Source organism: Podarcis vaucheri, assembly GCF_965113315.1.
Source record: "Podarcis vaucheri genome assembly, chromosome: 13".
NCBI lineage: Eukaryota > Metazoa > Chordata > Lepidosauria > Squamata > Lacertidae > Podarcis > Podarcis vaucheri.
In genome coordinates, this window is record NC_138751.1 from 33787999 (window position 1) to 33800356 (window position 12358).

A 12358-nucleotide genomic window follows, 5' to 3' on the forward strand; every position below is an offset into this window, starting at 1 on the left:
CAGGTAGTTGGTTTTAATTCATTTTTTAAAATATATTTTTTATTGAGTTTCAGAAGAACCCCCCCCCCAAAAAAAACCCCTATAATAGTTACTTATATTTGAATGGAGGAATATTCCGTCCAAAATAGCACCAACCATATATAAATTTATTATTCTGGGATATAACTAGGCAAAAAAAACAAGAATACAGAACTGGCATGTTGGAAATAATAATAATAATAATAATAATAATAATAATAATAATAATAATAATAATAATAGGGAGATCACTTTGGAAGGACCTGTCTTCTTAATTCATTGGAGCGAAGCTTGCAGCAGTGAAGGGGAAGGAGCAGCGGAGGTGGGCGTGTCTTGGAAACTCCGCTCAGCCAATGGAAGCGAAGCCGACACGAGAGCTCGAACGCTGTTCTTTTAATAGGAGGCAGGTCGAGAGAGCAGTTTTCGGAGGCGGCGAGGATGGGCTGGGCAGAGTAGCAAAGAAGAGAATAAAGTAGAAAGGGGGGGGGAAATAGCCCCCCTCTTGAGATCCTTAGGAAAGAAAAAGTAGAGAAGAAACCCGGAGTTAAGCAGCTGTGATCTTGACCCATCAGCTGCCGCATCCGGATCTTGCGAATATATAAACAACAACCCCAAACTTCTGGCGATGTTTTGCGATGCAGGAGAAAGCACGGCTGCTAAAGAAGGATGAGGAGCGAAATTGAGCAGCCTCGTTCTGCCAAGTAAGGAAACGGACCAGATTGCTGTTGATAAAACGGACTAGGCTGGTCTCGGGTAGGGGACACCACTGGGTGTCCCCTTTCCCAGCCACGATGAGCCTTTGAGGGTTTCGAGCCAACCCTCGGGACTTCCCCCCCCCCTTCCCTACTTACTTACCTACCTTCCTCCTCCTCCTCAGCCCTCCTCCTCCTTTTTTCCTCTGCTGCCAACTCCCTCCCGCTCCCCCCCACCCCACCCCGCCAGCCTTTCTTCAATGGGCGCTTTGGATTCCCTCGCCGGAGGAAGCGCCAACCCGACCGCCGCTGCCCTCACCATGCTGAACGGGGCAGAGAGCCAAAGTTTCGCCAAGGAGCCGCCAGACCTGCAGGGAGCGGCGACCAAAGACCCCGCCGAGCTGAAGATCGGCGTCCCCCAGGAGCGCTTCTACTACCCGGAGCCCCACATGCAAGAAGGCGGCTGCAACTTAGGGCTGACCTACGGCGCACAGATGGTGCAGGGAGGAGGAGGCGGCTTTGGGGTGAGCAGCCCGGCCCCATCGGGCAGGTTTCTAGGGCCGGCCGTGAACAACTGCTCCTCTTACAGACCTCCGCCGCCTCCTCCTCCCCCGGTTCCTGCTCCTTCTCCGGCTGCCCCTGCGGGGAATCCCGGCTTCTCGGTGTCCGCGGCCGAGATCTACCCAAGCGCCGGGGACCTGTATCCCAGCGCTCCCGGGGGAGAAGGCTGCTACTCGACCGCCGTCCAGCACATGTTCCCGCGCGGGCCTCTCTACCAAGTGCCGGGCTACCAAATCTCCGGGAAGATCCAAGTCGTGCTCAACAACTATCCTCTCTGGGCCAAGTTCCACAAGCACCAGACGGAAATGATCATCACGAAACAGGGCAGGTGAGCAGCAACGCGCGATCGGCCCGGAGGGCGCACGAGGTGGCGCGGGGTGGGCTGGTCGGCAGGCGGGAAGCGGGAGGCCGAGATTTCAGTAGAGAGAAAGAGAGAAGGAATGTGTGGATCTGGGGATCGAAGCGGGATCCCAATGGAAGGAGATGTGGGAAGCGCCGAGGGATCCCGCTGCGCGCCAAGAACTTCTGAAGCGCGCCGGGAAGAGGATCTTGGGGAGGTTGGCAAGGGTGGGCCCGGCAGGGAATATTCCCGGGTCAGGCGCGTAATTGGGGCAAACATGTCCGCTGGGAGACCGGCTGTTGGCTTTTGGACTGCGCCGCGGAGGACATAAACAACCCTAAAGTCTTGCCAGGGAGGGAGAGAGAAGCGCCCACGGGCGCGCGGCTGAAGGAGGTACGCTCGAGGAACGCGCATTGTTTTGTTTTTTATTTCTTACTTTTATACTCCAGCCGCATAAGAAGAGTTCTCTGGGGGGCTCGCAGAAGCGCGCGCGCGCACGAAACTACACCATAAAGCAGCAATGGAACAAACCAAAAGCCGGTTAAAACGCAGTTCACCTGTTCCTTAAATTTGCCAGGTTCCCCAAGCATCAGAGCTACAATCCCCAGCACCCTTAATGAACTACAGCTCCCAGGATTATTTGTATGTGATGGGGGGGTGTACCTTAAATGCACCCGCTGACTGTCACAGGCCCCGCTCTGGAATGTCTTATTCCTAACGTGCTAATGGGAAACCCGTGTTTCTTAGTGGTGTGACGGGAAGCCCTCGGTCTTCTCTCCCGCTCACGTTCACATGGCTGAGGGGCAGCATGGAGAATGCGAGGCGTGGGTGTGAAGGCTGTGAAGGGAAAGTGAGCTTCGTCTCTTAATAACATTGGAGTTTGTTGTCCCGCGTAAGAGGTAAGAGCAAAAAAACAACAACAGAAGGCCAAAAGTGTGGCTGGGCTGCTGGGATTGCATTTGCGTCCAAATTTGTGAAGAAGCAGTTGTACCTCAGTGCTGTGACAGGGCTGAGCTAAGATATTTTGCAAGATGGCAGCGCCCCTCGAAACCTACCTGACTGCTAACTGACTCTTTAACACTAGTGAGGATGGGACCGTGTTCTCCTTGCGCCTGAAGAAAGGAGGCTACGTGCTATATTACACATTTCATATCTCCAGGCAACCACTGTGGCTTTTCTCTGCACTTCAGCATCTACTAACTGAGGCATCAGCCTCCCTCTGCCTAATGGTAGAGCCAGCTTTGACTTTAAACGCTGCTACTTAAACTTTGCAATATGATTGGAGAATATGGCTGAGGCACAGCAGTTGTTGGCATAGTGTGTTTTGAAATTATTTTTAAATGGTGTAAAAGGGACCTGAAAAAGGAAGAGTAGGTTCTAGTTCAATGAAAATTTAGTTCTCTGCTGAATCTAGTTCTCCTTTCATGTTTTAGGCCTTTAAACAACAACAATACACAAGCAAAACTTTGTAGATCTTTCCCCATCAGTACCAACAAAACCTCCCCTCTAAAAAATGAATGCAAAAGCTGCATCACTTGGAATATACATTCAGGGTTGAACTTGTGTCTTTGTTTTAAATGACTTTCTTGTGCTTTCTAGTCCTCCAACATCAGGATGCAATTTTTTATTAGATTAACTGGTAGGTTAAACCAAGGTTTAACGAAAGCTCATACCAAGAACTAACTTAGTTGGTCTTTAAGGTGCTACTGGAAGGAATTTTTTTATTTTGACCAAGGTTTTTAAGGTAGTCGATTCCGATAGATAAGTTAAGTCTGAGTTACGGACTTCTCTCCCTTTCAGGTGTTATTTCTCCCTTTTAACAAAAAGTGGAGGCCAATTTCAAGGGTGTGGTTAAGTCTTAAAGGTACATTTGTTGATGTATTTATTTGTAAGGCTGTTTTGGCTCTGGTATGTTACCATAAGGGGGAATTATAATATTAACAATATAGTAACTTGTTTCTTTTTTTAATGTTGAGCTACCCTGCACTTCCTTCAATGTTCTTTTTTTAAAAAAATGAGAGCCTGGTAATATGGACATAAATATAATCAGTTTATGCAATCCTGTGCCTACTCAGAAGTAAGTCCTCATGAGATTCAATTAGATGTGCATAGGATTGTACACACACTTACCTGAGAGTAAGTTCCATTTAATTCTGTGAGGCTTATGTCTGAGTATACATGTACAGACTCACTCTGTAAATGAGCTATAAGGCAGGTGATTAATCGATTGAAAATTCTTTAATGGGTTGACAGCTCTATTTTGATAGGGTTCTCAAAATAGGTTTCTAGTGCCGCTTATGAAAACATGCTAGGCCAGAGATGGTTAGTGCCTGTCTTTTTAGAGGCAACTTAATTTTTCATACAACCTGTACTGGACACATGTGTGCACACTAACAAATTGTACTCCTGAAACTGATACGCTTATGAATGACCAAGCCCCTTTAAAAGTCTTGTCAGGCCAGGACAGCATCCTTTTTCCACTGAGGTCAGGCACAGCATTGTAAATAGAGGCCTATATATACAGTGGTACCTCAGGTTACAGACACTTCCAGAAATAGTACCTCGGGTTAAGAACTTTGCTTCAGGATGAGAACAGAAATCTCACGGCAGCGGGAGGCCCCATTAGCTAAAGTGGTACCTCAGGATAAGAACAGACCTCCAGAAGGAATTAAGTTTTTAACCCGAGGTACCACTGTACATATTACATACAAAATCTAAAGAAGAAATGTAATGTTAGAATATTGAATGTCTGTTTTCTACAGCTTGGAAGGAAAGCTTTTGTTCTGAAAGTGGAAACTTGACTACAAATTTGACAGAGGCATGACGTGGACCCATCTGGACTATAGTCTGCCAGTTACCCATCCCCGGCCTAATCTGAAGAGAAGGAAAAAAGAGACTAGGTTGCCCATTGCTGTGCGCAATTTGTTCAAGTTATTTATTCATTTATTTTTATTTCTCATGATTTATATACCATTTGATGGTAATAAAACCTAAAAATGGTTTAAGAAAAAAACAAAACACTTAGAATTATAAGTCTAAAGCCATTAATAACACCTATTTAAAATATTCAAAAAAGTAAAATCGGTAATGAACTAAAAAACCAGATTGGAACACATGTCTAGATAGGCTCGTCTGCCTGAACAAAAATGCTTTCAGTGGGCACATTGAAGGTGCCTTCCTGATGTTGATGCACAGGGAGTTCCAAAGATTAATTTCTTGCAAATGCAGAACTAGTATTATCTGGCACCTGTAACAGTGCCAGTTCCACAGATTGAAGTGATTAAGTAGGCATATATGAGGTAAAGCAACCTTGCAAGTAAACTGATCCCAAGGTGTTCTTTCTGAGCAGTGGGGGACTTTGGGTTTTCAAAATTACACAGTGCAAAAATTGTGCACCAACTAACCGATCTGTCACCTCTAAGTCACTGTTGTGGTGCCCTCTTGGCTCTGCTCCCAGTGCAGGTGAACCGGTGGCGCCCCCCTAAATCTGCCTCTGTTGTGAGGTTTATAACCTGCCCTTCATCCAAAGAGCTCAGTGTATCTTATGTGGCATGCAGATATTTCAAGCAAGCGTGAAAAGGACAGAGAGGGTTAGTATGTGAGTGGGCAGAGTTGGCCCAGGTCTATAAGTCATCAAATCCTAGTTTGCATCTTTCAGACTTCTGTTTTTTTCACTTGGCATGAAAAATATCATAACGACTCTTATGGTGTTTGTGGGCACTGATTTATCCATGCAAGAGAGCCCTTTTAAAACCTGGATAAATGTGTGCTACTCGCCAGTATGGATCCTAAGAGAGCCCCATCCCCATTTCAGAGCTAGGAAATGCAAAGGGCAAACTGAATGTCATGTGTGAATACACCATCTGGCTTTGCAAGATGCAGACAGAACAGTGGTAAAAATTTAGCTCTCATCAGTTTTTCTGATGGTACAAAGAAGGGGATACAGATATTGTTAATAAAGGAAATTACGGTAGTGTGTTTGTGACAATTTTCTCTGTGCTCACTCTGTTACACACAGAGAGGGCGGGGGAGAAATTAACTTGATTTGTTCTAGAGTTCAAACTTTGCATCTGTTTTCAACAGGGATGGCTGAATCTGTCAATTCTGATTTCTCTGCATTTCTTGTTTCCCCAGTCTTAATTTCAGTTTAGTTTCTGCAACAGTTTGCAACTTATTTTCTTTTTTAAAAAAGTGAGGTGCATTTTCATGCACATTTCTGTGCCTTCTTTCCCCTAAAGTTCACATTTTTTAAAAAAAAATATTTTGAGCAGAAAAGATTTGGAGAAGCAAGCTCTATGAAGGATCGTTGCTTTTCTGTTTGCAAACTGGTTTAGAAAGGGCGTGTTAGGCAGGTTCATGTGGAAATGGGAAACCAAACTAATTTGTCTCCTTGCCCTTGGTTTTCAATGTCTTAATCTATGGATGTAAAAAGGCAATAATAAAGTGCCTTTTTAGAGCACTTTGCTCTAAAAAGTTAATCCATGCTGATTAACTACAGAGGCCACACATTTCAAGGTTTGGAGTGAAGGACTTCTCAGTGTTGATGTGCCCTTTTCCTAGAAATTAAGCAGAATCCCTCTCTCTCTCTCTCTCTCTCTCTCTCTCTCTCTCTCTTTTATAATCTCTCACCTTTCCTCATTTCACCTCCAGGCTGTTCACTGTCAGATCTGTGAATCCTCTTTATTAACCACCATTGTGGCTCCACAACTTCCTCCCCCCCCCCCCCCGCCCAAACCTCCTTTTATTTTCCACTTTCCTCTTTTCAGTATATCTGTGGATATACTGGTAAGGTGATTAGGCATTTTCAACCAAGTTGGAAATCCCCAGGCACCAGCTCTGTAGTGGAGGGAGGGGGGCAGCGCCATACAAACATAATTGCCAGAGTTTCCCCCTGTTGCAACGTGGGGGGGGTTGCAGTTGGGGTGTGTGTGCAGAGAAGAGCTGTTCTTTCCATCCTTCCACTGAGCTGTCCACAGACACCCACTCACACCCCTGTTTGTGGAAGGGATTGCTTTCAGTCAGAGGGAGGGGGGGAATTAGGAAAAAAAGAATTGAAAGGCTGCGAAGGTTCATAGATAGGCAAGGTCCCCAGGCAGTAGATGATATGGGTCACAGCCACAGAGGCTGCGGCAGACACCAAAATCCTTTCCTCCTCTTCCAGCCTACTGAATGTCGGGCCTTTTAAAGCCACACTCCATGCAATAGGATCACATGGAACCTGAGTTTGGTTGAGCAAAGGGCTAACAAGAATCAAGTTTTGAGATGTGGGGCTGACTCACACTTCACATTTTGTACTGGGACGGTGCAAAAGGCATTCACAAACACACAAAGATCGAAGGGCCGGAAAACGTAAAAGTTGAAACGTGTCCCTTTAAAAATAATCAGAAATGCAGGCACTATCCTTTTTGATCTGTTGCTTCCAAAGGTTTTTAAATAACATGGCCCCCCCAAAAAAAACAATTCTCAGAGGTGCTTCCTTGGTAAAAGGTGCATGCTCGTCTTCTGTATCCACCCGAGTGCAAAATGTAAAAACTGTTTTTGTTTTGTTTTTTTCAAAAGATATTTATTAAAGTTTTTTTAAAATATAACAATGAGAAAAAAAAGAAACAAAATACCAAATACAACATAAAAACAGTTAAAAAACAAATAATTTTCCATAACATATCTTCATTACGCTTATTTCCCCAGACCTCCTCATACCTCCCTTCTTTGTATTCCACTTCAATTTGTTAGTTCAGCAAATCCTTACCATTAAGCTTTTACCCATTTATAAACCTTTTTTTTTGTATCTCCTAAAGCATTACAGCTGGAAACCCCTTAGTTTCTATCCAACATCCTTCTAACATTCATTAATTTTACAATATTTCTGTAAATAGTCTTTAAATTTCTTCCAGAAGAAAGAAGAAAACTGTTTTTTTAAATTATTCCTTGTGGTTGTTTCAATAAATATATTGTGCTTTACATACATGTAATCTTTGTTGGAAGCCACCCAGAGTGGCTGGGGAAACCTAGCCAGATGGGTGGGATACAAATAAAAAATTATTATTATTATTATTATTATTATTATTATTATTATTACATACAGCAAAAATAGGTAGGTCCCTGGTCCCAGCGAACTTGCAGTCTTAGGCCTATTGTCACTGAGGTGGTAAATCAGGACAGTATAGAACAAGGTTTCCCAAACTTGGGTCTCCAGCTGTTTTTTGGACTACAACTCCCATCATTTCTAGCTAGCAGGACCAGTGGTGAGGGATGATGGGAACTGTAGTCCAAAAAACAACTGGATACCCAAGTTTGGGAAACCCTGGTATAGAATCATAGAATGGTAGAATTGTAAGTGACGCATTTTCAGGTTCCAGGTGGAGAGCTCACAGGACAAACACACATATAAAGCCAAAATTACTTGCATTTTGAAATCTAGCATATTTGGGAGAAGGTATGACTAGAACTCTTCTCCCTCATAGGCTACATTTGTATGTGAAGTGAACGTTTTGAGGTCAGACCCCACCTTTGAAGTCTGAAGTGGTATAGTCCAGATACAGGTTTACTCTTTCATTGAGGGCAAAGAGACGTGATGTGGGGCATCTGTGACTGAGGCCAAATTCACACCATACGATTCACACCATGCCACTTTAAAGAGGCATGGCTTCCCCCAAATAATTATGGAAGCTATAGTTTGTCAATGGTGCTGAGAGTTGTTAGGAGGACCCCACCCCCCAATTCCTCTCACAGAATTCCAGTTCCCAGAATTCCCTGAGAACACCTATTGATAAAACCACGTTGACACTTGAGATGCATATTTTAATCCCACCTAATTTCTGTGAAGGTAATTTGTTTTAAACTAGTTACAGATAGGTAGCCGTGTTGGTCTGCCATAGTCAAAATAAAAAAATTCCTTCCAGTAGCACCTTAAGGACCAACTAAGTTAGTTCTTGGTATGAGCTTTTGTGTGCATGCACACTTCTTCAGATACCACTTCTTCAGATACCACTTCTTCAGATAGTTTTGTTTTAAACTATTTTTCATACTGTGTTTTAATTGTTGTAGTCCACCCTGGGACGTTAGAATGAAGGGCAGATTAATAATAATAATAATTAGAACAATAACTTCCACTCCTGAAGAGTTTCGTATTATCCCCGAGAGTTGCTGCAACCCCATTTTTATCCGCTCTTTTATTGCATAGTATTTTAGGTTTATAAAATGTATTTTAAAATAGTTATGATTCTAGTTGGCCCTGATATCCCATTGTGATGAAGTAGGGGGTTATAAATATTTTTAAATCAAATGTGCAAACCTTCTTGGAGTCTAATCTCTCCACGATGGACAGAAAGTTTTGGCAGGTACGGCCCGTAAGACATTTTGCTGCCGTAGAAGGGGCTGCCACCGAAAGCCTCCCTGCCCAGTCAAGGTGCAGAGCAGTATCCCCAAGGCCAGTAGATATATTTTGGCACCTGAGGCAGGAAATCACAGAATTACCTCCCCGCCTCCCCACCAGTAAAAATAGAAGAACAAAAAATTGAGTAACTAACAGTTTGCTGGCCTTTCATGACACAGAACATCTGTTGCTTCGGATGCCTGTCTCATTCTGTCTAATGGTAGGCGCTGGGCTTGAGAAGTGTGAAGATGGAGAAAGAAAGAGAAAGAAAGAAAGAAAGTTAAGCACTCCCTCTTTCACCTAATAATTTGGTGAAAATAATTTGGGCTATGTGTGACATTTAAATCACTATCGTATTATTGTCTATTTGCTTGTTTACGTTTCTTATCTGCCTTTCTCAAAACTATGGGCGTGAGGCCAGTTACAAATCATCATTTTACCGTTTTTTAATACAGAAGGCAGGTGATCTTCTGTATTTGTTGAAGGCAGACCCTCCAAGTGTCCCTATTTTCTAGGGACAGTCCCAGATTTACAGAAGCTGTCCTGGTTTCTGGTTTGATCCCCAAATATCCTGCTTTTCCTTAGCACATCCCTATTTTCATCAGAGAAATGTTGGAGCTTATGGTATGGGACGCGGGTGGCGCTGTGAGTAAAACCTCAGTGCCTAGGACTTGCCGATCACATGGCTGACTGTTCGAATCCCCGCGGCGGCGTGAGCTCCCGTCTTTCGGTCCCAGCTCCTGCCCACCTAGCAGTTCGAAAGCACCCTTAAGTGCAAGTAGATAAATAGGTACCGCTTTATAGCGGGAAGGTAAACGGCGTTTCCGTGTGCTGCGCTGGTGCTGGTTCGCCAGAGCAGCTTCGTCACGCTGGCCACGTGACCCGGAAGTGTCTCCGGACAGCGCTGGCCCCCAGCCTCTTAAGTGAGATGGGCGCACAACCCTAGAGTCGGAAACGACTGGCCCATACGGGCAGGGGTACCTTTACCTTACCTTTACCTATGGTAGGAGGTTCCTGTTTTCTATGGGGAGATGCAGAAGAGCATGGAGTTATGCGACCCCTGAGCCTAAGGGGATAAGTAATTATACAACCTTTAGAAGACATATGGAGGAAACCCTGTATAGGGAAGTTTTAAAATGTTTTATTATATTTTTATATGTGTTGAAAGCCATGTAGAGTGGCTGGGGCAACCCAGTCAGATGGGCGGGGGATAAATAATAAATTTTATTATTATTGAATAGGATGTCCCTTTTTTCATCAGGGAAATATTGGAAGGTATATATTCACATCTACTCAGATGTAAGTCTCTCTTAGTTCACTGGGCCTTACTCCCATGAAAGCATGTATAGAATTGCAGTCTTAACCTTGGTTGCCCATTAGCTCTGCCAGCTTCTCTGTTTCTGCAGAAAATGCAAAACGCAGTCTTTCAAATTGATTAAGCAGTTTTAAAAAATACTTAATTTTTCAAAGAGTGTGCATGTGCAGTACAGTAATAACCATTCTGAAACTTTATGGTTTCTTGATTTATGGTTTCCTCAAGCTAATATTATGGGGAAGGAAAGGAAATTTTAAGAAATGAAACGGGCTGGTAAAACGACACCAATTCCATTGTTAAACATTGCTGAGTTATTTCCATTAATGAGTGCCTTCCATGACATCACACCACATCCCTTCTCAAATGACTTGAGTGTCTCCCTCTCTCATATCAGAACTGGCACACCGTTAGAACAATTGCCACATAACACTTGTTCCGCATTTGTGGGAAATGAATCTTTTACTGTGGCAGCACCTGCACTTTGGAACTGCCTGCCGATTGAGATCAGGCAGACACCTTCACTGTACTCTTTTCGGCCCCTGCTAGAACCATTTTTGTATAGAAAATCCTATCCAGATCTGTAGTATGTTGGCCTTTGGTTTTTTAAAAATAATAATTTATTATTTATACCCCGCCCATCTGGCTGGGTTTCCCCAGCAACTCTGGGCGGTTCCAACAGAATATTAAAAACGTGATAAAACATCTTTTGCTGGGCACAAACAAAGAACTGAACTTGCATGACCTTCTGCTCCAGAATCTTGGGTCTCTTTGAAACAAAGCCATTTGCTTAATCACAAACTCATGACACCCACAAACTTATAACATTTCACTTCCTTGCAGCCTAAGGAAAGCTATTTATTGGCAGAACACACTGGGCAGAAACGGGGATGAGGAGGCCTAAGGGTGAAGTCTTGCTCCTGACCATCATAATACTGGACAGATTACTACAAGGTGTTGAGAGGGGTTGTTTTTAACTATTAAGTGAGAAACAGCAGCCATAGTCTAGGCCAGAAGTATTTTCCTTTGGTAACCCCACCATATTGAAAAGCGTGTGTGTTTGTGTGGCAATTCCTGTCCTTTTCAGAAAATCACTGAGCTGCATTGAAAGGGGTCTTGAACTTTAAAAAAAAATAAATTAAATAAACCGCTTAACCCACTAAAATATATATTTTTAAAAATGAATATTAAGTGGAGCCATGCCCATTGTTAAGCAGGGTAGCTAAAGTCATGGTGTCATGTCCTCCATTGTGACCCGCCCCCCTGCTGAGTGACTTGGCTGAGGACTTTTGGAAGAGCAACTATTTGAGGATAGTTAGTTTGAGGAGCTGGAGTTAGTTTGTGAGAAAGCCAAGATGTTTTCCGGTGCAATGAAGAGACTTTCTTCATCTAAAGTGTAAGTCGGATTTCTGATTCTTTCTTCATTCTGCTTCTTTTTCTAGCCCTCAAAATTTAGAAACATAGGGAACCATATTATGGTTAGATTAATTTTTAAAGATTGTCCTCAGGGCCACCTTAGAGACTTTGAGGGAAATGGCTTGCCTCCTCCCTTGTGGGCATCATCACAAGAAGGGCATCTCCCAGTTTGGGAGGGTATTTTGACAAGATGGCTTCCTCAGTGTTGGCCTGTGTTTTTACCTGCTTTTGATCTGAAATATTTTTGAATGTTTAAAATAATTGTTTTTACTCATAATTTCATTACTTTGTTCTTTTTGTCACCGGCATTTGGGGATTCCCCCCCCCCCTTATAGTTGCACAGTATATAATTTTTATGAAATAAACATAACTTTCCCCATTGGCAGCATGGCAGAAAGCAAGACATGACTAAGTGGGAGCAAATCACCAAGCCAATGCCTTTTTTGCTGCTAGCAGTGATGGCCGAACTGGCCCCCCCCAGCTGTTTTTTGACTACAGTTCCCATCATCCCTGACCAGTGGTCCTGGTAGCTAGGGATGATGGGAGTTGTAGTCCAAAAACAGATGGAGGGCCAAGTTTGGCCATCACTGTGCTAAGGTGAACAAGACGCTGCCTTTCTTGATTCCCCATACGGATATTGACTG

General features: G+C 43.7%; 1 protein-coding gene across 1 annotated transcript in view; it reads left to right on the top strand.

Annotated features, from left to right (window-relative positions):
• The first annotated feature begins 305 nt into the window (after positions 1 to 305).
• TBX21 (T-box transcription factor 21) overlaps positions 306 to 12358 on the top strand; it is a 57961-nt gene continuing 45908 nt past the window's right edge. The window contains exon 1 of the mRNA XM_082197284.1: positions 306 to 1599. Coding sequence (XP_082053410.1) covers positions 971 to 1599 — 629 coding nt within the window. The 5' untranslated portion in view covers positions 306 to 970. The remainder of the gene's footprint in view (positions 1600 to 12358) is intronic.